The sequence below is a fragment of the Ursus americanus genome, chromosome 30, assembly GCF_024610735.1.
Source record: "Ursus americanus isolate L20-20 chromosome 30, mUrsAme1.1.p, whole genome shotgun sequence".
Taxonomy (NCBI): Eukaryota; Metazoa; Chordata; class Mammalia; order Carnivora; family Ursidae; genus Ursus; species Ursus americanus.
In genome coordinates, this window is record NC_142156.1 from 20,059,270 (window position 1) to 20,083,654 (window position 24,385).

The window sequence follows — 24,385 nt, forward strand, 5'->3', positions numbered from 1 at the left end:
GCCACCTTCCCTGAACACCAGAGCCATAAACCGTCCCTCCCATTCTACTTTCTTGCAATGCCTTATGAATTTCCTCCACTAAACTCACCCCCTTTGCTCCCTGGTGTGTTCACCACCCCCTCCCCAAACAGGGTGCCCCAGGGCCAGGCTATCCTCCCCAGGGCTCAGGGCGCGGTAGGGCTCTGATCAGTCTTGACCCAATGAACATGCTTTAAGGAAGACGAAGAGCTGAGACATCTGTCTACACCATCTCCCCTCTGCTCCCTCTAGCCTCTCTCCCATTCCTACCCTTTTTCAAAGCAATTTGGGCCTCTGCTTTCAGGATGCAAGGCTGGATGCCTGGGAGCGGTGTGGGGGTGTCTGTGTGAGTGGGTGGCTGGATGGGAGCTGCCAATGCAGAGAGCTGCTTCTCCGTCATCTGAAGAAAAGAAAGCAGGTGTCCTTATCCCTTGGGAGGAAAGAAAAGACGGGGGTGGGAGACCCTTGTTAATGAGAAAGGACCTCTAGGAGGAAATCTGGAAAGGGACAGATGCACACACGATTCCAGGAAGGGTTTCTCAGCTCTCCTACTTGCCCCCAGCCCCATTTCTACCCAGTGTTCTCCACCTGAAGGCCCAGGTGGCCTTGAGTAACAGATAATCAGCTCACGGAGACACAGGTGCCCAGGGCAGGCAGTGGGCCATTTAGGACCTAAACTAAGGGTGGGCACTCTGGAAAAAGAGCAGCTCAAGAGCAGGTCTTGAAGCCCCGGGAGCACTCAGACCTCATGTTTCCCCTGCTTCGTAAGTCACAGGTCTTCTAAAATCGAGATTTTTAAAGATTCTTGCATTCTGACTTCAGCGAGATGGAGAAAACCTCGGGTGGCCACATCAAACATTACTACCGCCGGCACTCGGGGTGACTCGGGAACCCCCAAGCATTTGTGTGTGTGCCGGGGGAAGGGGGCGCACAGAAAGCCTGCTCGGCCGGGCGGGTGGCGGTGCGGTCCCTGGGCGCGGCGGCGGGAGGGCGGGCGGAGGCCGGACCGGGGCGGGTGCCCACCGCGCAGGCCGGGCGGGGTGGGCCGGGGGAGGGGAGGAGGAGGAGGAGGAGGAGGAGGCGCCTAGAAAAGGAGGCGCGGGCCGGGAAGGTGCGGAGAGGGCCGGCGGCGGAGCGCGGAGGCGAGGCCGGGCGGGCGCGCGGCGGGGCGGGCGGGGGCGCAGGCGGCGGCGGCGCGCACCGAGCGGCGGAGCTGCGGCGGCGGGGAGCCGGGGCGCGGGGTGGGGGGGTGGGTAGCGCTGGGCCCGACGCGCCGCCGCTCGGCTCTGCCCGCGAGTCCCAGGCGCGCAACCCTCGGCCCGCCGCCCGGCCAGGCCCCCGGAGCGCGGTGGAGGAGTCCCCCGAGGAGCCGGGGGCCCGCGCCCCGCGCCCCCCAGACATGGTGGGCCACCTGCATCTGCAGGGCATGGAGGAGAGCCTCAAGGAGAAGAGCCGGGAGGGCTTGCTGGACAGCCCCGACTCCGGGCTGCCCCCCAGCCCCAGCCCCAGCCCGCCCTTCTACTCGCTGGCGCCCGGCATCCTCGACGCCCGCGCGGGGGGCGCCGGCGCCTCCTCGGAGCACCCCGGACCCGGAGAGGCCAGAGCGGTAAGCGCGCGCCTTCGCGCAGAGCGCGGGTCGGGGCCAGCCAGGGGCGAGGGGTGGCTCTTGCCGCGCCCCCAGATGCGGTGCCTCGGAAGCCGGCACGGGCTTCCTCCCGCACCCCCAGCTGCGGGGCTCAGAAGGGGGCCCGGTGACAGCGGTGCTCCCCGGGGCGGGGCCGGGGCACGGAGGTGGAGGTCTGGCCTGACCCCGGGACCTGGAGACCTCTCCCTGGCGGTGGGCCTCTCTACTGAGTGATTGTCTTGTTGTCAGCCCTGAAGGGCTAGGGGGTGAGGAACACATCCGGAATTCCCAAAGTTCTCTCCCGATTGGGTGGGCTGAAACCCCAGGACGAAGCATGTTGCAGACATCCGTAGCCGGGTCCCTTCTCTCCTGACCCGGGTCCCTGTTTACTGTTCCCGGCGCTGCCAGCGTGAAAGCCCCCCCCCCCCCTTTTTTTTTTTTTTAACAATTTTTTAAAAAAACCAAACCCAGACAGTAACCCTTCCTTCTCTGGATGTTGAGGGATGTTGACGTGGAGCTGAGGCGTGCCTGGGGGAGGCTGGAGCCCCAGCGCAGGAGACTCAAGAGTTTTCTCCCCAACCCCCCCCCCCCCCCACTTAGTAGGGCCTTCATGTGGATTTGGGTGGGCACCCAGCTTGGCGGCTAGGCTGAGCCGGGGTGGCCCCTGGCAGGCTGGAGCAAAGTGGGTGGGATCCGGTACCTTCCCGACTTGAGAAGTGACAAGATGAAATTGGGAGGTCGCTAACGATCCCAGTGGCATTCCCCCCCCCCCCCCCCGTTCCTGCCTGCTCTCTGCACGTCTTAACATCTTTTCTGCCAAGTGTATGTGCTGGCCCAGCTCCAGCCCGACTCCGCTTTCCTGGGGCCCGGTACCTCACAGGGCACACAGTGCCTCCCCCCAGCTGAAAATCCTCCCTACAGCAGGAAGGAACCCTTGCCTTGCCTCAAGCCTCACGGCCTGAATTTCACTTGTGCCTCCCTTGCTCCCTAGTCCGGTGAGCCCTAGACTTGACTGGGCGTTGGCATCTCTCGGAGATTTCTTTGAACAATACCCAGGCCCACCTCCCAGCAGACATCCACGTTTCATTGGTAGAGACTGTGACCCACGCACCAGGATTTTAAAAGCCTCCCCAGATGATTCTGATGCGCAGCCCAGCTTGGGAACTATTATCTTGGACCCAAATCATGTGGTGAATTTGAGCACTGGGCTGGGGGCTGGGGGGAGGCATTGAGGACTTGCAGGGGTGACAGAGGCTGTTTGCAGCATGAACGCCCAGCTTTCCTGCAAGAGGGGCTCGCACTTGGCGCCGCTGCTCCGAGGGTATGTGGGCTGTGCACGTTGGGAGTAAATCCGGTGTCCAACAGGACAGAACTTAGAAAGGGACAGGGAGCCAGTCTTCCCTTTGTTCTTTGGATGACCTAGAGTCCTCCTTAAAGAGGGTTTTCTGGAAGCTTTCTCTGCCAGCCCGGCCAGCCAGCGCAGCCATAAGAACTGTGTGCCTGGCTTCCTTGTCTTGGCTGTTCTGGTTGATTTTATTTTTTTCCCCTTCCTTGCTAACTAGCTGCCAGGTATGGAACTGGGCTGTCCCTGATCTTTTGATTTGGCTTGAAGGCAAAACCTGGGGCTATTTCCGCACAGGTAATGCTATCTGGCGTTTAGATAGCCCTTCCCCCCGGGCCAGAAACTCTCCTAACCCCTAGATGTACATTGGCTCATTTGCTTTCCACAATATCCCGATGAAGTAAGCACCATCCCCATTACTACCCCATTTTCCAGAGGGCCAAGCTGAAGCAGGGGTTAGCGACTTACCCAAGGTCACCCGGTTGTTGGTAAGTGGTCTTGCTGGGATGGAACCCAGAGAATTTAGATCCGGAGTCTCTACGCTTAAACCTTCTATTATCCTACTTTTTACTCTATAGCTAATTAACTACCTTGTGTGGGTTTATTATTATTTTTTTAAGTTGAAAAACAAAATGCCTGTGAACGTATGGGGTTTTGAGATGCTGCTTTTAATAAAAAGAGAGGAAATGGTTGCCAAGGGCAACCTCTTCTCAGCCCGGGGGCCTGCAGCTGGGGCCCCGCCCACCTAACCCATAGGGCATCCCACCTCCTGGTGAGCTCCCGATGTTTAACAGCACCCTGCTGGCTGCTGACTCGCCGAGAATGCTTTCCAGGTGCAGAAGTCGGCAGGTTATCCGCCCATCTTGCGCGTCTCTGGGGAAACAGACAGAAACCCATCGCACGTCTTGGAGCCAATCCTTTCAAATACCCAAGCAGAGGCTGGTGGCAAGCAGAGCCTGGTTTCCTCTGGGGTCCCCTTGCTGCCCTGCACCAGGCCTTACGGGTCTGGGTGTCAGCCTGGTTTGCACGGGCTGTTCTGACACCCGGTTCCGGGTGCTGCTGCCCCAGGCAGGGGCGTGAGCAGCGAGTGCTGTGCCCAGCCCCTAGCGGGTGAGGTCCTCACCAGCTTGTCCCCCTGCTCACTATGCTGGACACGAGCGTTAAATTTGCTCACGCTTCTTTTCATCAAAGAGGTCCCGTCCCCACCCCTCGCTTTGTGTGAAGAGGCTCACTCACGGTCGGCACAATGCCCTGTTGACGCGGGCTGTCTGGCTGACTGCGGGACTGCCCCCGCCCAAGCCAGCAGAGGCACTGGGGCCAGGCTGGGTGTGAACGCACCTCCCCACCCCGCCTTGACCACGGGATTTCCTTGCTCACTCTTTGGGGCAAAGAGTCATGTTCCTGGTGATTCCCGAATCAGATGATGAGGTAGGAATCAGTCGTTCGAGGACTTAACTGAGCACCTACTGTGTGCTGTGTGCTGTTTTGGACTGTGGGTGACATAGCAGTTACAAGATGTTCAGGGTTCCCGCCCTCATGGAACTGGTGTTCTAGTGGGAGAGACAGAGTCACCAACCTAAATGTGACCCCATACCTGGTGGCTTGGTAAGTGTTCTTAAAAGGCCGGGTAAGGGTGGAATGTCGAAGCCAGGGTGGTCAGGAAAGCGGTGGTTAGCAGAAACCAGAACAAAGTGAGGGTGTGGATGTGATGGTTCTAGAGCTGAAGTGTGTGCCAGTCCCAGAGGATGGCAAGTGCAAAGGTCCTGAGGTGGGAGCAAGACAGGTGTGTTCGAGGAGCCGTGAGGAGGCCGGCAGAGGCCAGAGCAGGGACTTGTGGGCCAAGCTGAGGCCAGAAAGTAAATTTCCATTTGGTCTTTTAAAAATGTACTTGTGACTATTTATTTCTATCTTTCAAAAGGCAGACTGAGCCCCTACAGCCCTTCAAGTTAGAGACCCAAGTCAGACTTGATTGAGAGAGATGCCATGAGGAAGGGGGTCTGTGCGGGCCTGGCCCCATGTGGGCGCCCTGCTCTCCTGCAGGACAGAGGGACAGCCAAGGCTGCTCGTGGGCCAGGAGGGCTCGCCTGTCAGCTGCACTCACCCCACAAATGCTCAAACCAGGCCCGGCGAGGGACACAGTATGAGCAAGACACACGCCATCCGTCCGTGCCGCCTGCGAGCTCCTGGGGTCAGGGCTGCCAGCTTGAGGTCGAGCAGACCCCCAATGTCCTCCCTCCCGCCTCCCAGGCCTGCCCGGCCGAGCTGTGGGGACGGAGAGGAACAGGCTGCCTGTGAGGGAGAGGGGTGTGTGCAGCAGAGACTATTAAACATGGGCAGGGCGGGGAACTAGCCCTCAGGGAGGCCACAAACAGCATTTGGGGTCTCAGGCCGCGTGTCTGAGAGAACAGCCATCACCGGGGTGCGAGAGACGTGGACAGAGCTGTGTCTGTGGCAGAGGAGGGACTCTGCCCACTGGGTCGTGGTGGCTGGGGTGACGGGCTGGGTTGATACCCACTCAGATGTGGAGATGGGGTTCTCTTGCCCCGGGCTCCACCCATAGCCAGCGGCCTGGGCTCCGTCATGCATGGCTCCTGTCACCCCATCCGGGCTCCCGGGACTGCTTCTATGTTGAATGGACTTCTGAGCGGCACGCCTGAGAATCCCCCTAAGGATGAGGTGCGGCTTCCCTGGACCCGGATTCTGGGAGGAGCCGTGTGGGCCGGGCGTAGGTGGAACCAGCGGTGGGGAGTCAGGGGTCTGTGCCCCATCCTGGGAAATCTCCCAGGGCCGCCCAGCCCTTTGAGAACACCCACGGTCACCGCCGCCTCCTGGGGGCTTGGCTGTCACGGCTCCCCATCCCCGCCAGCAGTCCTGGAGTCTCTCAGTTCTGTTTCTGGACCATGAGGGTGATACCAAGGGTCACAGAGGGAGGTAGGGATTTTGGGAATTAGTGCCCGGAGTTGGGAAGGATGGAAATACAGAAGGACAGAGGAGTGAATCCATGGATGGATGGACAAACGGACAGATGGGTGGATGAACGGACAGACAGCCTGAGGAGACAGAGGTCAGTCCCCATGGCCCCCTCGCAGGCTCATCCGTGTGCCCCTGACTAGTGAGGGTGTCTGAGCAAGCTCAGGTGGAAGAGAGCCAGGTGTGTCAGGCCAAGAAAGGGAGGTTGGGAGGAGGGACGGGAGGAAGAGCACCTTCATTCAGCCCTTGTCTGCTGAACCCTGGATGAATCGGCCTCCAGCAAAGTCTCCGGCAGCCCCACATCTCAGTGGTGTGCTCGCCGGTCTGAGAAGCTCTGGCTGTAGCTTTCCTGTGGAAGGAAGACAATAGGCCCCCTCCCCCCAGGTGCTCCCCAGCAGGGAGCAAGCAGGAACCCCCTTCCTGGGAAAACCGCTTTCATTGGCTGGCAGAGCCTCGCAGGTGCCTGCACGAGCTCCCTGGGAGCTGTGCAGCCAAGTCACAGACGGGGGGGGGGGGGGGGGGGGGCTTAAAACGACAGACATTCCTTCTCTAGGTTCTGGAGCCAGGAGTCTGAAGTCAAGGCGTCAGGGGGGCCACACTCCCTCCAAAGGCTGTAGGGGGGACTCCATCCCGTGGGTCTATTCTAGCTTCTGGTGGTGGCTGGCAACCCTTGGTGTCCAGTCTCTGCCCCGTCCTTGTGTGGCCATCTTCCCTGCGTGTGTCCCATAGTTTCCCCACTTACAGGAACACCAGTCATTGGATTTAGGGCCCAGCCATATCCAGTAGGACCTCATATTTGCAAAGACCCTATTTCCAAATAGGTTGGGTCCTTTGGGGCGCACACAGGCCAACCTGCCAACCTCTGTCCCGCTGGCTTGGGTCTGTCTGGCCGCCTGTCGCAAGGAGCCCTGCCTCCAAGCTGATGTTGGTGTTTGCTTAGTTCTCCTGCTTTGGGTGTCAGACCTCAGGCCTGTGGAGTGTGTGCTGGGCCCGTGACACTTTGTGGCTCTCCAGGGAGTGGCCTGCTCCGTGCGAGGTCTGGGCTCCCCCCGCCGGGCCCGTTCAGCTCCACGGTGGGGCCGTGTTGGGGGAGAGCAGTGAGCCTATGGAACCCCCTCCCCACTGCCCTAGGATTTGTCCCATGGCCCCAGGCCCTATCGTAAGAAGAGTGGGAGCTCTAAGTTGTCTCCTCCTTGGATCACTTTCCTCTGGGGTGAAGGTCGAGGTCAGCAAATCCCAAATGCGCATGGAAGATAATGGAGTTTAATTCGGACAGCGACAAAAGCCACTGAATCCACCGAAGCCACTGCCAGCCACTGAGCCCAGTGACCTGGAGAAAAGGCCATTCTAGCCATTGCGGGGGGTTGCATGTGACTGTGGCCAGGACACCTCTCGCCATGTCGGGGTGGGGGGTGTCTCCCTGGGGTTCGGTCTCTCTACAGGAGCAGCAGGGGGCTCTGGACGCCTCCTCCTGTTCCACACCCTCCATGGATGGGGCTGGTTGCTCCCTGATGGAACGGAGAGCTCATGGCCGCTGTGTGTCCCCTCGGGTTGGGCCCAGACACCGCTGGGCTGTCCCCCACATGGCACGGAGCTCTCACGATGGGGCAGTTATCTTTCTTTGCCGTCCTGTGGGCCGTGCCCTGTACCGCCGCCAGGAGGGGGCGCTCCGAAGCCCCTCTGTGTCTGTACTTCCAGCCAGAGACTGTTTATCCTCACCTTGGCGCCTCTTGGGGAAGGCCCATGAATCACTGGCCGAGGCGGGTGGGGACTCCGGATCCCGCTCCCTCTGGGGCCCGCCCTGGGCCCCCACCCCACCCCCTGCCTGCCCAGGAGACCAGAGAGCCGGCCTGCTCCCCCAGACTACAACAGGGCCCTCCCAGCTGGGTCCCTCTATCCGGGGTGCAGAGGGCAGCATCTAAGGGGCCTGGGGGGTGGTCTCAGCTCGTCTGTGCGTGGGACTAGCTCGTTCCTCCCCTGCTTCTGCTTCCCAGAGCTGCAAGGGGATCCGAACCCCCCCTAGGTCACTGGCCAGCCCCGTGGGGTAGGCCTCACAAATGGCACAGCCTTATTTTACAGGTGGCTGAGCAGCTCCCGGAGGGTTCTCTTTAGGACGGAACCAAAATCCAGGCATCGGGAGGAAAGATCTGGGGGTGGGTGAGGGTGGTGGGCTGTCTGGGGGCCGTCTTTGCTCCAGGTAGGCCCGTGGCTGGTGTAGCAGGTGCAGCGGCAGTGGGCCCCCTGGGTGTGCGAGCCCCCCTCCCCTGCCCCGCCGGCCCCCAGCCCGGTGACCTCCATCAGACTGTGACCCAGTCTTGGAGGAGCGTCTGTTCCAGGGCGGTTGGAAAGTCCTCCTTCCAGGGCCATCGGTGTGCTTTCTTGGCTGCGAGAGGCACTTCCCTTGCCCACTCTCCAGGCTGGCTGGGTTCCATGGGGCTGGCACTGCCATTTAGATGTTAAAATAACCCTGCATCCAGAAAGACTCAGCTCTGAGCTTCCGGATGGGCCGGTGGCTGCGGGGAGGCTGAGCGCTGTGCGGCCGCCGCCGTCTTCCCCCTGCTCCTGTCCCTGGAGCCCCGCAGGGCTGTCCTGGGGCCTTGGCGGTGACTTCCGGAGCTGTCTCGCCACCCAGGCCCGCTGGATGCCAGCCTGCGTCTGGATTTTCGCTGGCTTCTCATATCTCTTGCACAGCACTTCCAGTCTGGGTAGATTTTAGATGTTTTTCCACTGGGGCCCTTTGGAAAACGGTGCCCAGAGCTCCGGCTTCCCAGCCCAGCCTGTGAAGTGAGTCTTGTCTCCTCTCCTGGCAGCCAGTCAGGGAGCGAGATCCGGCCGGAATGGGGCTGCTCCCACGGGGCTCTCGGGGAGGTACCAGGAGGTCGGGCAGTTTCTTTATCCTGGGTCGACCCCAGGGGGATGGTGTCGCTCAGCTCTGCGACAGCACGGAAGGCTCTGCCCCTCAGAGCTGCCCTCCCTGCTCCCTAGCTTGGGAGTTATTCGGGGAGAGCAGGGTGGGGTGATGAAAACCAGCATCAGGCTTCCTCTCTCTCTCTCCAGCTGTCCCACCCATGTGAACAGAAGAAACATCTCCAGAAACTTTAGCACCCATGCTCACATCCCCTCACGTGCCTGGATCATTCTCTGATTTCTTCTATAGCCAATGTCATGCCCTCTTGAACAAGAGGCTCCCTGGGAGGCACTGTGCCTTCTCCCACCCACACAGGATCTGGCATACAGTAGGTGTTCAGCCCACAGCAGGTGCTTAGCAAACAGTAGGTGCTCTGCAAACACATGTACACCTTTGGGGAAATGCCACTCTTTAGGTAATGCCTTTGGGAAGACAGCATTATTTTGATAAACATCAAATCATGGAGGTTTATAGGTGGGGTCAGTTGGTGTGACCCGATGAGCCATGGAGAATGCCAGAAGTGCTTAAATCTTGTCACTGTCCTCCTACCTCTCTAAATTCAGTCTCCTGAAAGTGTGTGCTTGCTTCTGGCAGTGTTGTCTCAAAGCTCACAAGGTTGTGGGGTATGCTGTTCTCCAGGGAGGACTCCCCTCCCTTGGACCGTCACGTGAAGAAGGACTCCTAACACAAGCCAGTTTTTATACGGTGCTTACTCTGTGCCCCGCACTGCCCCACGCATTTGCGGGCACTGTGACCTGTCACCCGCCTCGGAGACCAGGAGGCCGCTGGCCAGAGAGAAGGGTTGTCTGCCCCGAGTCAGCCGGCGCATGGATAGCTTCCTAGTGCTGCTGTGACAGACTGCCCCCAAGTAGCTTAAAGCAACACACACTGATTATCTCACAGTTCCAAAAGTCAGCCGTCTGAAAGGGGTCTTATAGGCTAAAAATCAAGGGTTTTGGCAAGGCTGTGTTCCTTTCTGGAGGGTCAAGGGGAGAATCGTTCCTTGTCTTTTTCACCTTCTAGAAGCTTCCTCCATCCCTTGGCTTGGGGCCCCTTCCCCCATCCTAAGGCTCCAGCACAGCATCTTCAGTCTGACCCCAACCCCGTGCCTCCCTCGGATAAGGATGCCTGCGATCACGCCAGGCCACCGGCTAGCCCAGGTTCCCCTCTGCATCTCAAGATCCCTAACCTAACCACCTCACAGTCCCGGGGATTAGGGTGCGCTCATCTTTGGGACATTATTCCCCCTGCCGCGCCCAGGAAGGGGACAGCCGTTGGCCCTTTGTGGGTCACTCACTCTGTAAATGCCAGCGAAACATGGGGCCACCTTGAGGACAGCTACTGGGGACTTTGGGGGACCTCCTCCTCCTCCCAGCCTTGTATGCTTTCTCCCTGTGGCCCTTGGCTCTTGTTCTGGGGACCCTGTGGCTGGGGAGGCGCTGCGGGGGATCCTGTCCATAGGCTGACCCCAGACAGGCTTGGGCCCGGCCCCGGGTAACGAGTCAGTGGGGGCTTCTATGCACGTGAGAGTTCTCGCCTCTCAACCACGCAGGCGCTGTGAGGTGCCTGGGCCTGGGTTAGACAGCCCATCAAGTCCTGAACCTTACGGAGCTCCTTGTCTGGGGGTGAGAGACACACGTAGGGGTGGCAGCCCTGGACCAGGTGAGAAGGAACCAGAAGGACGTTCCCGGTGCAGGAAGCAGCATGAGCTGTGGCACAGAGTCAGCGGACGTGTGGCCGAGGGCGTGAGGGACACGTGGGCAGAGGCCAGTCCCACGTGTGTGAGAGGCAGCCGAGGAGTGGGAGTCGAGGGTACGGACCCTGGAACCCCAGGGTTCGAATCCTAGTCCTGCCTCTTCCTAGCTGTGTGGCCTCAAGCAAATTCTTGGTCACTCTGGGCCTCTGTTTCAGCATCTGTAACACGGGGATGCTGGTAGCAGCTGTCCTGCGGTCGGATAAGTGACCGTGCCCGGGGCAGTGCCTGTGCCGCTAGCTCAGAACGCCGGCTGCTGGGATTAATCCTCACCTAGGCGAGCCCTGGGAGGAGCTGGGCGGGGAGGGGCGGTACGGAACTCTCAGGTCGGTCGGCAGGCAGGGCTTGGTCTGAGCCTGCGATTCCTCCTCTTGTCCGATCCAGGGGGTGGGGGCTGGCCTCGATGCTGAGCCCTCGCGCACGCGTGCCTATCAGGACCCTCCACAAAATGGGTAAAACGAGAACGTCCAAGGGAGCAGCTTCCTGCGATAGCGGGAATGTTCTAGATCTGCACTGGCGGTCCTGGAACCGCGACTTCACGCGGCTGCTGAGCCCTTGAAGTGCCGCGTGGAATCTGTCGTTTGTTTAGTGGTAATCCGGTTACACCGCAATCACCCCAGGCATCCGGTGGCTACCGGCCGGGACAGGGCAGCCCGAGAGCAGTGTCCCCCGTGCGTGGGGATTGCGGGACAGGCGTGGAGAAACTTCCCCGAAATGGTAAGGTGTAGGAGCGTGATTCACAGGTGAGCCCAGACTTCGGGGACAGGCCTGTCTACGGCGGGGCTGAGACGGTGCTGAAGGAGAAAGGAAGCTGAGTCGAAGCACGTAGGAAGTGTAGGCGGCAGGTGGCCCCACAGGGGCTGTGGAGTGGGCAGTGACGGAGGGGCTTCTGGGGAGCTCGGCGTCGTCTGTCTCCCACGGCCTGGCGGGCCTCAGCAGGTGGAGCAGGGGAGGCAGGGCTGGGGTCAGGGTGCTGTCTGGGGCTGAGGTGACCCCTCAGGGGCCTGATAGGGTGGGGTTCCGGACACGTTAAAGTGCAGGCCCTATGGCCTGTGGGGCCAGAGTTAGGGACTCTTCACCCTTCAGATCACGTCTCAAGGGGCACTTCCACAGGGGAGCCCTCCTGGATTTCCTGATGATCCCTTGCCACACACCCCCCGCCCCCGCCAACCCCGGGGATTACAGCCGTCACCACAGTCGGAACTCTGGTCTGCTTGAGGGGTCATCTGAAGGCTAGTGGAGGATTCAGGCAGCCAGCTCCGAGGAGCAAGGAGGCCATCTCCTCTGTTCACCGTGGCAACCACAGTGTGGATCCCAGTAGGGCACACGGGCTCAGTGAATGAACGGAACGAAAGGCCCAGCGCCATGTCCGCTGAGCTCACCGAGCACTCGCTGTGGGCACATGGAGTTACAGCGGAGGCAGGCTGGTGGGTGGCCCAGCGCGGGACACCTGCTGTATGAGCACGGGCTAGGCACGCGAGGTGACGCCGCGTCACAGACATCCCTGGATGGCAGTGCTGTTGTACCGGAAGCAGAGGTTTCCTTCTGGCTCGCACTCCGCGTTCGTCATGGGCTGACCATGACGTTGAGACCCGGGCCATCTGCCTTTCAGAGGAACTGAGGGTGTCAGGCTGGCGAAGAGGCCGCCGTCTTGAACGTCACCCCAGAAGGAAAGGTTAGCGATGCGGGACCTCACCCTGGCATGAGACCCTGAGCCCAGAGGTGACACGTGTCACCGGCGCTTGCCACGTGCCCCTCCCCCTCGGCGCTCCCCCACAGCGGGGCCGGAAGTGTCGTCCCCCCAACACGAGTGGAAGGCAGAGAGCAGGTGCCCGTGGCTGGTGGGCTGGTAGTAGTTAACGAGCCCCGCTGGCCACGCTGGAGGTGACCCAGGAGGCAGGGCTGACGGCTGGTCTCAGAAGGAGCGGCTCCTGGTCCTTTCCTGGGTCAGGTGTCAGCCTGAGGACGTTCGCGCTGCTGTGTCCCCTTCCTCCCGGGGACGGGGCACAGACACAGGCTTCGGGGGGGCTCTCCGCCCTCAGCCATGGGCGACTCCAGGCAAGGTCAGGAGCAAAGGTTTGAGCCTCTCACAGAGCTCCCGACTGCCCACGTCAGCACGGGGGCATCTTGGGGGCCTTGAGCTCGGGGTCCCAGCTCTGGGCCGGCTCCCAGGGCGTAGTGTGGGCTGGGGGTTGCGGGGAGAGGCCATTACCACGTCCCCACATTGAGGTGTCTGGGAACTGGGGGGCAGGCTGGTGGGTGGGGAGCCGAGGGCCCAGGTGGGTGCGCTGGGGTGGGCTTCTTGATGGACCCCACGAAGCAGGCTTCCAGACCAAGCCAGGGCTGGAAGGATGTGCGGCAGCCCTCTTGTGCCCAGTGGGGAGCTGGGGCCACAGGGCCGGAGGGCTGTGTAACCCCGTGTCTGTGGCTCTCCCTACAGCCCCCTGGCCTCCCCCCGAATTCCCCAGCGCTTGAGATGAGGCCCCGGATGCTGCCTGTGTTCTTTGGGGAGACCATTGAGGTGCACCCAGAGCCCACGCACGAGATCCGGTGAGTGGGTCTGCTGGGGGGGTGGGGGTGCGGCCGGCGCTGGTCCCGACCCCCCATGGGGAAGGGGGGCCAGGCTGTGGGTCCAGTAGGCTCCCCGCGTTCGGGGCAGCCCTCTGGGGGCTGCTCCCTGAGGAGGCAAGACCGTGTCTGTGCCAGCGGTGACCTGATTCTAAGAGACGCTGACCTGAGGGGACTTTCTCTGTCTCCCTCCCGTGCTCCGGGTCTGCACCGGGCCATGTCCCCACTGCCCTTCTCCCCAAATCTGGCTGATTTTATTTTAATCCAGCCTTCCAGAAGGTGTGCACAACGGTCAGCACACACACACCCTATAGCTCCCTCCCTCCAGTCCCGCCAGACGTGCCGGGATCCGTGACCCAGCCCCACACAGGCAGCAGGGGACCCCCTTTCTGCCCAGCGTTTGGTAGCGGTCACGTGAACACAGAGCTGGGACTGTCGTGTCTCCTTTTTCTACTGAGGCGTCCTTGGCCGCAGGCGCAGTGGGGCCCCTCCCGCGTGCGGGTCATCTTAGGTGCATCTGGATTTCTGGGTGAAGATGACCCCGCAGGAGATTTCCTGCATTGGTTTGCCCTCCTGGGAGGGCTTCTGGGGATCAGGATTCCAGAAGGTGGAGTCCAGGGGCCACAGGTCCTGCCCGCATAGCCACAGGACCCCCGGGATAGAGCTGTCCACGTCAGCCTGGGCCTGTCACGGAGACCCACTGCCTCCTGCCCCCCAGCTCTGGACGTGGTCCCAGGAGACAGACGGCTCTGCTTTACACTTCGTTCTTCCCAGAGAGCCCCCGTTAGTTAAATGTGACGGAGACGACCAGCCGCCCCCACGCGGGTGGAGGAGAGCCACCTCGACTCCCTCTGACTCCCTTCACGAACCAACCATCTGTGGGGCTGCGATGGGGGGCGAGGCTGGTACAGTCTCCACCCTCCCGGAGCTTTGGCTGGCCGTTTGGTTTCCGGAGTTCTGGAAGCAGAGCAGCAGGGAGCAGCTGCTCGCTCGTATGGGCGTCACGCCCCTAGGGGTGCTGAAGCTACTTTTGGGGAGACCTCAAGCTTAGGAGCGTCAGGGAGAGCACAAGGAGGCCCGTGTGCCCGATAAAAAGATTAACCGGCTCTTTACATGTTGCCCTTTTCGCCTGGACATCGGCACACTCGCTCTCTCCTACGTAAATAATCTTTTTTCTGAACCACTGGAGAGAGGCCGTTGGTGGCATCCCGACCTTCAGCCCCTAATACTCTAGCGCCCTTCCTGACAGCAGGGACATCCTCTCACGTAATGACACCACCACCCGCATCCCTGCGGCACAGATTTCGTCCCTTGTCCCCCATGCCCTTTCACGGCAGATTCTTAGCCCAACTCACGAGCCAGCCCGAGTCACGGGTCGCACTGAGTCCTACGTCTTTAGTGTCCTGCAAGCGGGCAACTCCCTCTGCCCTTTGACCCTGACTTTTTGGAAGAGCCCAGGCCATTGTGTTCAGTGGTGCGGGGGGCCCTTCCCACGTTCACGGACACCCCCCCAGACGGCGCGGGTGGGCAGCGGGGGGCCCCATCCTGGGCTCACCCTGCCTCCCCCCCGCCCTCCCCAGCTGCAACTCGGAGGTCAAGTATGCCTCGGAGAAGCACTTCCGGGACAATGTCTTCTATGCGCCCGTGCCCACGGTCACGGCCTACAGCGAGACGATCGTGGCGGCGCCCAACTGCACGTGGCGCAACTACCGCAGCCAGCTGACCCTGGAGCCTCGGCCCCGCGCCCTGCGCTTCCGCAGCACCACCATCATCTTCCCCAAGCACGCCAGGAACACCTTCCGGACCACCCTGCACTGCAGCCTGGGCCGGCCCCGCCGCTGGTTCACCTCCAGCGTGCAGCTCCAGCTGTGCGAGCACCCCCGCCTCCCGGGGCCCGTGGCGCTCTGACGGGGCGGGACCGACCCCCCCCACCAGGGACCTTGGACAGGGGGGCCCGAGGACGGACTCCGTGGCTCAGCCTGGAGCCGGGGCGGGAGGGCGGTGGGGGAGGCCCGTTCCAGTGTGGCGCACTCCATAAACACATCTGTTTTATTAGCACGTAAACGGGCGAGGCGGCGCGGGCCCGGCCCCCTGAAGATGTGGGAGGTGGCGGCCCACCCCAGGGTCCTGGCGGGGGAGAGGAAGGCGAGCGTCTGTGGCGCACCCTTGGAGCCCAGAGCAGCCTTGGCCCGAGGGCCGCTGCAGCTCCTCGAGACCCCAGCCACCCTGTCTGTCCAGGGCTGGTGGCCTGGCTCCCAGGCCCTGTGCCAGGGAAGAGGGTGCCATCCAGACACCCACACCCCTGGGAAGAGGTGTCTCCAAAGTGGGCCCTTCACCTGCGTGCAGCTCGGCTGGAGGCCCAGGCTGAGCGACCCCTGGTGGCCGTTGAGCTGGGAGGTTGGGCACAGGCCAGCGGCAGAAGCCAAGGCTTGTGCTGGTAAAGACCTTGCCCGGGCAGTTCCGTGTCCTGTGCCCCAGGGACGACGATTTGGGGCACAGTCCGCCTAAGTGGAGGCCTCTGAGCTCTGCGGCCGGACCCTCGCCCCAGGGCATCTCTGCTAACCTCTGTCCGTGCAACCCCAGCAGAAGCAGGACTCACCCCGGAGCCTTCGCGCCAGGTGCCAAGGGGAGGCATCAGAGCTCTCGGAACGTCCGTCGTCACCTGTGCAAGGAGGGTCCCCGCTCAGCTGTCGGCTTAGAGACAGACCATGTGGTGCTGCCACACGGGCCGCAGGGCTCCCCTTGCGTCTGATGCCAGGACAAGCCAGGGGCCACGGGCTGGTGCCGCCCCGGACTGGTGCCCTAAGAGCCCCCAGTGCGGCCTGAACGGACCCAGCAGGTAGGGGGCTGCCCTGCCGCTCCCTTCGTCATCCCCCACGACGGGGCGGGATAGAAAGGCTCTGGGACTTTAGCCCCACGTGGGGCAGGAGAAGCAACTGCGAGCTCACGCCCAAGAGAGGCAAAGTGCCTGATATATTTTTATAAAGCTGCACAGACAGTGCGTGTTCGCCACGGTCCGGTTAACAAAGAAATAACTTAAGAATTTGAGTATCTTAATAAAATGTGCAAACCCGAAGAGGCTCCCTCCTCTGTTTCTGAGCCCCTCAGATGCCACGGGGCAGGGGGCAGGTTTTCACAGGCCCCTGTACTCCATGGCCACCCCCTCTTCTCCCCACCCAGGCTTGGCTTCGGGGAACCCTGCCTCCCCTCAGCCTCTCTGCTCACAGGGAACAGGGAGGTGCTCCGAGGACTCAGAACCCTGTGCCCCACCCCCTTAGCCTCAGTGGGCACGGCTTCACCAAGAGCTGGTGAATAAATGCAGAGACCCAGGCCCCACCATGGGACTTGGGTGTGGGGGTGGTTCCAAGGGGTCCTGGGAATCTGCATTTTTGGCACCCAACTGCTTTGTGACCCGCATCTCAGCCCCCTGCACTGATAGCCCCCCACCTCCTCCCCAGAGAAGGGCCCCAGCTGCCTCTGCAGAAGTCATCCCAACCCCTGGGGCTCCAGGTTGTGCTAATAGGGAGACACTCGGCAGCCACAGGACAGTGTCCTCTGCGAATTGCCAAGTCAGACTAGAACTTGCTGCCCTGGGCCTCTGAAGTTGGTGGGCCGAGCAAGTGGGGTGTCTTTTGACATAGAGGCTTTTTGCAGGGGACAGACCCCTCCTTCGAGGGGGTGGGTCGGAGTACAATGGGCAGGGTCACTTGTGACCTCCTGATGCCGAGCCCTGAGCCTGTCGGTGTGTAAGACGACGGTAACGGTAAAGCCGCCCTAGCTGACTCACACAGCACCCGGGGTGCCCCAGACGCCAAATGAACCATCCCGTGTGGCTTCACTCCGTTCAGCCATACCTGCTGAGATGGGCACTCCTGTGTCTCCATTTTACAGAGGAGTAAGGCACAGAGAGGTTAAGTAACTTGCCTAAGGTCACACAGCGAGTGGGAGGCAGGGCCAGAACCTTAGCCACTTGGCTGCCTGCCTTTAATGGGGGATGGTCTCTAGCAGGGTAGGGCCAGGGGTGAAATCCAGGAGGGGCAAGGACAGGCTTCCATCACTGTGAGGAAGACTCCCGAGGCCTCTGCGGGCTGCGTGGACAAGAGGGCACCGACACAGCTTTAGGGACCCTGAGAACTCAGCCCGTTTAGAGATGGGAGTCTGTGTGGACGTGCGTGCTGGGGTCCCATCGTTTGTACCCAATCAACCCAACTGCACAAGCGCCATTTCAACCACGACCTCGATCTCCTACCACTTGAAGGAAGAATGGGTTGGGCTTCTGGACCTGTGCAGTTACGGTGCCAATGACCCAGCGAGCCTGGAGGTGCCCCTGGGGTTGCCCTTCAAGAAGGAACTTCTGAGGCGCGCAGGGAGCCGACACCCTCCAGCTGCAGCTTTCCAGCCCCGGCCTGGGACCCCCAGCAGAGTCCTTACCCTCGGGGGACTGAGACGACGCCTCTCCCTTCCCTTTCCCGGGGTCACCTCCATCCCGCGTCTCCCAAACGGCCTCAGAGAGCACAGCAAGTTGGAGTCTCCAACTGCTCCCTGTCTCCAGGGGGCTCCGTGAGGCCCAACCTGGGAGGAGGAGAAAGTGGGGAGCAAGGGCAGCTGCCCAGAAGGCCCCCAAGTGCACCCCGGGTTTCCTGGGAACCCAGAAGACCCAGAGGCCAGGCAGAGGCGACGCCAGCTTCGTCTAGATCCTTGGGATTTCCACCCCAAAACAGACCCGAGCACAGTGCCCCCTGCTGCCCGGGCTCAGGAAGGCCCTTCCACCTCCCCCGCCCTCCACACACCCGGGATCTAGAGGCACTAGGAAGCCCCTGGAGGGGCAGATGTCACTCACGCAGTCCCTGGGGAGCAGGAGACCACACTAGGGACGGGCCGGTGGCTGGAAAAAGAGCATGTTGCTTAACGTCTCTAAGCATCTGCCAGATGGGCACACGCTCTCATGCCCCAGAAGGTGGGAGGTGAGACTTGGCCCTTGTCGAGCCTCTGCCGCAGTGGACCTGGCCCGGAGCCTTCCTGGGGGCAGGGCCTCCCCCCTCCCTGGGGTAAAGCCTCCCCCCTGGGGAAAAACCCCTCCCGTGTCTGAGGGCCAGGTCTGGCCCCAGACACCCCTCTGTTGCGATCACTCCTGCCGTCTCCGGGTTTACACCCACAAGCCTCGAATCAAACTCAGCAACCCCCCCCCAAACAGGTGTCCCCATCCTCTGGACTCAACGCGGCCCGTCCCCTCCTCCCCAGGATAGGAGTGCCAAGAGCAGCCAGCAAGGGCTCGGAGCCCTCGCTCCGTCTGCAGGCAGCCTGGCCTGTTCATCCTCGTGGGGACCCTTGGAGTTCGTGGGAGGAATCCTAATGAGGAAGCGGGACCTGGCCCGCCTGTGGAGGGGGTCTGTCACATGGCCGCCAAGCCCCCGGGCTCCTTGCAGGATCCGTCCACACGATGGCCCTCCTTAGCCTTCTCAAGGACAGGATGGCCAGGGAGCCCTCCCCCCAGCTGCTGGCCATCCCTTTTGCCCCCAAACATGCAAGTAAGAGCCCCCATTGCTGGGCCCACCTGGAGTTCTTCCTCCTTTCATTTTCTATCAAACCCTCTTTGTCCGTTCCTTGCCTGGTGGCCCTATCTGACTCCCGCACAGGGACACAGTGAACAGTGTCTCTACGAGGAATGACAATGATCGCATCATCCCCTTTTACAGAGGAGGCAACTGAGGCACAGAGGGTTCAAATGACTCGGTCAGGGTCACACAGCCATTAAGTGGCCAGTGAGGACGGACCCCTCGCCGGCCCCAACACACTCCCAGGGCAAGGGGGGCTCCGTCCTGCTCTTCCCTGCTGTGCTGCCCCCACCCAGGCCCCCCATTGGTCTCAGAAGCTTCTCTCTCAATCCATCCAACACGCTGGCAAGCTAAGGTCACCCCAATTTCAGAAAAGCAACAAATCACCTTGCTGGGCTCATTCCTTCTCTGAAAATGCCGGGCCTTCACACTGACTTCCACGTGGTCACCTTGGGCTCCCAAATGTCCCTGGCTGGTTTCCCCTCCCAGCCTTGGCCCACACAGGCTCCCTCCACTCAGCCCATCCTTCCCTTCCCCCACCCAAGAGCTACCACCTCCAGGAAGCCAGCCTGACCACTCAGTTCGGTTATCACCATGCCTGCATCCCCCAGCCCCAGGAAGGCTTGTCCTGAGCCAAGCCCAGTGGGCGGCAGCTCTCTAGGCCAGGCCTCCTCCTACTGCTGGGCCCTGACTAGAGACCTCGTGGCCACACAGAGGGAGGAGCCAGGTTCTCGGTGAAGGTCAACCTCCGGCCGTGGGCACCCCCCCCATCGTGAGGGCTGCAGACCACCCCATCAGAAACACCTGGGCTTTTTGCTGAGAACACAGATTCTCAGGCCGAATCCTAGACCTACAGATTCACACTGATATTCTCTAGCCGGGGCCCAGGAATGTGCATTTAGTCAACTTCCCAATGTCCTAAGACACGCGGACACTGCCACCGACTGTCCTTCACTTTACAGATCACGTGCTGGTTTTCTAGTAGGTCTGCTCCTCAGAGCCCGTTCAGCCCGACACCATTGCCAAGGGAGCCCAGTCAGCAACAGGGCAGGAGGGGAAAACAGGAGCTCTGCCCTGGAGGGGTTCTGTCCGATCCGGGACATGGGTGGCTTGCAGTGTTATCAGAGACCCAGAGGACAGAGGAGATGGTAAGGTGGGAGCTCGTAGAAGAGGCACTGTCCCAGCTGGGTTTGGAAGCGTGTGTAGGAGTTTTCCGGGGAGATGAGGGTCCGGGGAACAGCACAGGCCTCCGTGTCAAAGACGGAGCAGCGAGAAAGGCAAACAAGACGAGGGTGGAACGAACTCTTTCGGGTTGAGGACCGGTTGGTCGAGGTTGGAAGACGCGGCCATGAGCTCTCCCTACACCCTGCAAACACCCCCGTGTTGGGTCAGGGCCACCTCTACACCGAGGTGCTAGATGGGGTCAGCCCTGAGGCCACGGAGACGGGCTGGTGGAGAGGACCATGTAGGCTGAGACTTGCGGCCACTCCCAGATCACTCTGGTCTAACTGCGGCTGAGGGAGGTGCCATGGGATCCTGGGTGGCATCAGCATGTGTGGCCCAACCTTGGTGGCTGGTGTGGCCAACACGGCCTGACCCATCCTGGATTCCAGATGGGGGCTGGCCTATGCCCCGGAGTGGAGCAAGGCCCCAGCCAGGACAGGGTCCTGTGCTGGCCCGACACTGCCACCTGCCTGCCGCCCTCAACACTACAGCCCAGGTGCCCGGTTGCACCCTGCGGGGGATGCACGAGGCCCACTGCCCCTGCTGGGGGGGGGGGGTGTCCCCAAGGCTCCACAGAAAGTCCCCAAGGCTCCACAGAAATTCACCACCAGACCAGGCTCCGGGCCTCTCTGCTCATCTTGCCTCTATGGCACAGGCTGGCAGGAGAACTTAGGAGAATAGAGTATCAGAGAGGCTGGACAGGGTCCCCGGACGACTTGGACCCATCCTCCACCCCCATTCCTGGGGCCTCCAGACACACAGCCCAGGAAGGCGGGGCGCTGGTCAGCCCGGGGACTGGGCAGCAGCCGTGCGGAGCTTGGGCAGGGATGGCAATTTCGGCCTCCGGCGGACCCTGATCCCCTCTCCTATGCCGTCCTAATCCCATGGGGTCTCTGCAGCGCCGAGCGGAAGGCTGGAGCCCAACGTCTGGGGCGGGACACGAGCGCCCCAGGCCCGCGGCCACCCCTGCTGGGGACACCTTATCGGAGCCTTGCAAGGCTGGTTCTGAACTGAATAAACGCTATGCCCTTGGCCAGACACATCGGCCTGCTAGCAAGCTGGCTGGGCCAGGCTGGGCCCCTCTCTGGGCATTTGGGGGTGTCTGTCCCTGGGTGGGCCAAGGGGCCAGCACCCCTGGGCCAAGAGACTGAGGGACAGGGACAGGGTGGATTCCGGGACCATGACGCTCAGAAAGAGAACCTGCCCTGCAGACCCCGTCCTGACCGGGGGCTGTCTGCACATCAGGCAGGCTCTCTGCAGACAGGACTCTGCACACAGGGCCCGAGGGACAGCAGTCGGCGGCCCCCCAGCCCACACGGCGGGGCCGACCCTGGGTCCGTGACGGCGGAGGTTCTCGGACTTCGGCATGAAGTCCACATTCGGGCCAGTGACACCTGGGGGTGGCCGACAGGTGGCTGCCTGGCTCTTGGCTGCAGGGGGAAGAGTCCTGACGGGCGAACACGCAGAGGGCACCCCTGAGGGCCCACAGCACACAGCCACACAGCACGGGCGGGCAGCCAGGACGGGGGGCAGCGAGGACCCCGAACGCCCTTCCAGAATCAGGCACCGCATCTGGCGGTACAGGCTGAGATGCGCACCCGTGACCCAGGACCGGGCGAGGGTCTGGAGGACACAGCGCAGGCCAGGGTGCCAGATGAGGTGGCCACGGGGGTAAGGAGCAGGGGTGGGGGTCACAGTGAGGCTGCCGGTGCCCAGAGCTGACCGAAAACAGCCTCTGTCCGCGGCCAAGAACCGCAGCCTTCCCGAAACTCAGGCTGTGCTCGTAAGGACACGGAGGCAAAGCGCGGGGCGCCTCTCAGGGACCCCTGCCACCGAACCTGCAAGCCACCGCCACTTGGTGGCTGTTCCAAGTCCCAGACGGGTGAGGCTTTCCCTCTTCTGCCTCGTATTCAAAGAAAGCAGTGACAGCAACGGGTCTGTTTCTGAACACGACGGTGGCAGGAACGAAATGAAAAGTACTCCACGGTTACGAACCGACAGGACCATCCCGAACACGATGGCGCTGTGCCCTCCGCGGGTGCGAGCGGGAAGCCCTCCCCAGGGGCGTGAATCCACCCCCCCCCGGTATGCGTGTCGGACGCCCGAACCAGGTGTGCGGACTCGATACCGTCCCCTCACGAGTAGGAGTGTCTGATACTCTCACCAGGGCTGTGACTGGTTGATCCCCTCATGGAGACGTTCTCACCGTGGATGGAAATACGCACCTGCAGAGGGGATGCATCTGGGGCGGTTCGGGTGGATATTTCCTTGCCCCTCCAGGGTGACATTCCCGCTGTCCCCCGAGACCTGTCGCCCGCCCTCCTGGCTGCCCAGTCCGAGGGAGAGAAGAAGCCTTTGTAACTTGAGTATAATTCGCTTTTTAATGAGAACAACGTGTGTAAATGACAGAACACCACCGCCGTGCGCAATGGCGGTCACGGAATACCCATCAAATTCATTCTGCCCAAGGAAGGGAGGGAGGGAGGACGCAGGGGCGCTCACGAGCCGCAGCCCCCGCCCCCTCAGTCCTGCGGACGATGGGGTCACTGACTGGCGGCCTGCACACGCCTCTTGAACGGTAAGCAGAGATCGAAAGCACAGCAGCAATAATACTGGGTAAAGTCCTTCCTTGCGTAAAACATCTGAATTAATTCATTGAAGGTATCAAAAATATACCCTGTAAACCAATACATCATTCACACCTGCCTTTCCTTCCCACCGCTGCGGCAACGCCGTGTGAGACGACAGCCCAGTTCCTTGGAGCGTCCGCTCGCCCTAGACCGCACCTGGCCCTTTCGCCCGCCCATCCGGCCCAACTGGGTTTCCAGCAGTCTCGTGGACCGGGGCAGTCCGTGGAGACCGGGACAAGAGCGCTGGGGGCTGGACAGGGCCCGTGTCCGTCTGTCCAGAGCGAGAAGCGGAATGGGGACGGAGGGAGGGGGCGGGGGCTGCTAGCTCAGTTTAGACTTTGGTTCCAGATGTGTTAGGGGGGGAGGCAGTGGCGTGGGAGGTGCGTGGTCATCCTGCTTTGGGTCCCTGGCCGCCCCGGCTGCGTGCGTGTGGCCGCCGCGCCCCCTCCCCGGCCCCTCCCCTCCCGAGCACCAGGTAAACATCCCCTGAGTAAGGTCACTGCACAGGACCAGCCCGGGGCGGGAGTCGTAGTTAAGGCTTTAGACAGGCAAGGATGCCGGCTCTGGACGGACGGACGGACGGACGGGCGCGCAGGCAGACTCAGGGGCTCCTTCCTCTGTGGGGGGAGTCGGCGGCTGCCCCGCTCCTTGCCTGGCTGCTCTGGCCACGCGCTGGGCCCTGGCGCCGCCCCCCACCCCGTTCTGACAGTCACTCGCTGTCGGAGAGTGTCTCGTACTGTGAGCAGAGCAGTGGCTTGGGCTCCTCGTCCCAGGCATGGTGGGGGCCGGCAAGGGGCCCGCCGCCCGCGGGAAGGCCAGGTGGGGGTGGGGAGGCCATGACACCCGCCTGTAGCCGCATGATCAGGGGGTTGTAGGGAAATGGCGTGGAACCTGCCGGAGAGACCAGGAGAGACCGTCAGGAGGCCCCCGTGAGCTGGGGACCCCCCATGGGCCCATCCATCTACCACACTGGGGACTGGGCCTTGGCCTCCCCCTTCTGGCCACTGTCTCAAACCCCCCTAACTCCTGCGAGCTTCCTCAAAACTGTTCATCTCTCACCGCTACTGTGCCCTGGCCACCTGGTCCCTAGACCAGTGGGGGCCTCTAGGCCATTCCTGCCCTTGCCCCTCGGGTCTGTCCTCCTGCGGCCCAGTGCTCTCCTGAATACAGCAGATAAGTCACGTTCCCACTTACAACCCTCCAGTGACACCTCACGTTCACCGAGGAAACCTGGCTCCCTGCGACCTGCCAAGCCTGTGGGATCGCCCCCCCTTCACTTCCTGAACACCCCCCTTCTCAGATCAGGGCCAGAGGCCAGCTTCCCTGGACAGCCCCGAGCACACCCTTTCTCTCCACCTGGCCCCTGGGCAGTCTTCTTAGGAGAGGCCAGATCACACACTCCGCACACAGTAGGTGCTTGGGCACCCCGACCTTGAAGACCTGTGCGTCCGACGGGCCGACAGCCAGCAGGCCCATGCACCCCCACTCCCTGATGCCCACCTGCGGATGAAGGCCGGTCCTCCCACACACGGTTGGTGAGTGGGGTCCGGCGGTTGCAGTCCCCCTCCGAGTGCACTGAGGAGACGGAGGGTGGCCGGTCCCCAGACGCCAGGCCTGGGGCCGGGGACTTGGCTTTTCGGCTGCTGGGTCTGCCAGAGACTTTGGCCTTCCCGCCACCACCTGCAGGGGGACACACGGAAAAGGGCCGCATTGGACTGTGAAGGCAGCACTCACACGGTGAGGGTGGGGGTGGGTGAGGCCCTGGCTGCCTGCCTCCTGGGCCCTCATGGCAG

General features: G+C 62.0%; 2 protein-coding genes across 2 annotated transcripts in view; one reads left to right on the plus strand and one right to left on the minus strand.

Annotated features, from left to right (window-relative positions):
• The first annotated feature begins 1,270 nt into the window (after positions 1–1,270).
• RFLNA (refilin A) lies at positions 1,271–16,259 on the plus strand. The gene is made up of 3 exons (XM_045778851.2): positions 1,271–1,624; positions 13,056–13,165; positions 14,764–16,259. The coding sequence occupies exons 1-3, from the start codon at positions 1,418–1,420 to the stop codon at positions 15,089–15,091; spliced, it is 645 nt and encodes a 214-aa protein (XP_045634807.1). The 5' UTR covers positions 1,271–1,417; the 3' UTR covers positions 15,092–16,259.
• A 6,065-nt stretch (positions 16,260–22,324) lies between these two features.
• NCOR2 (nuclear receptor corepressor 2) overlaps positions 22,325–24,385 on the minus strand; it is a 172,146-nt gene continuing 170,085 nt past the window's right edge. Inside the window, 2 exon segments of the mRNA XM_087857429.1 lie at positions 22,325–23,483; positions 24,093–24,272. Coding sequence (XP_087713555.1) covers positions 23,302–23,483; positions 24,093–24,272 — 362 coding nt within the window. The 3' untranslated portion in view covers positions 22,325–23,301.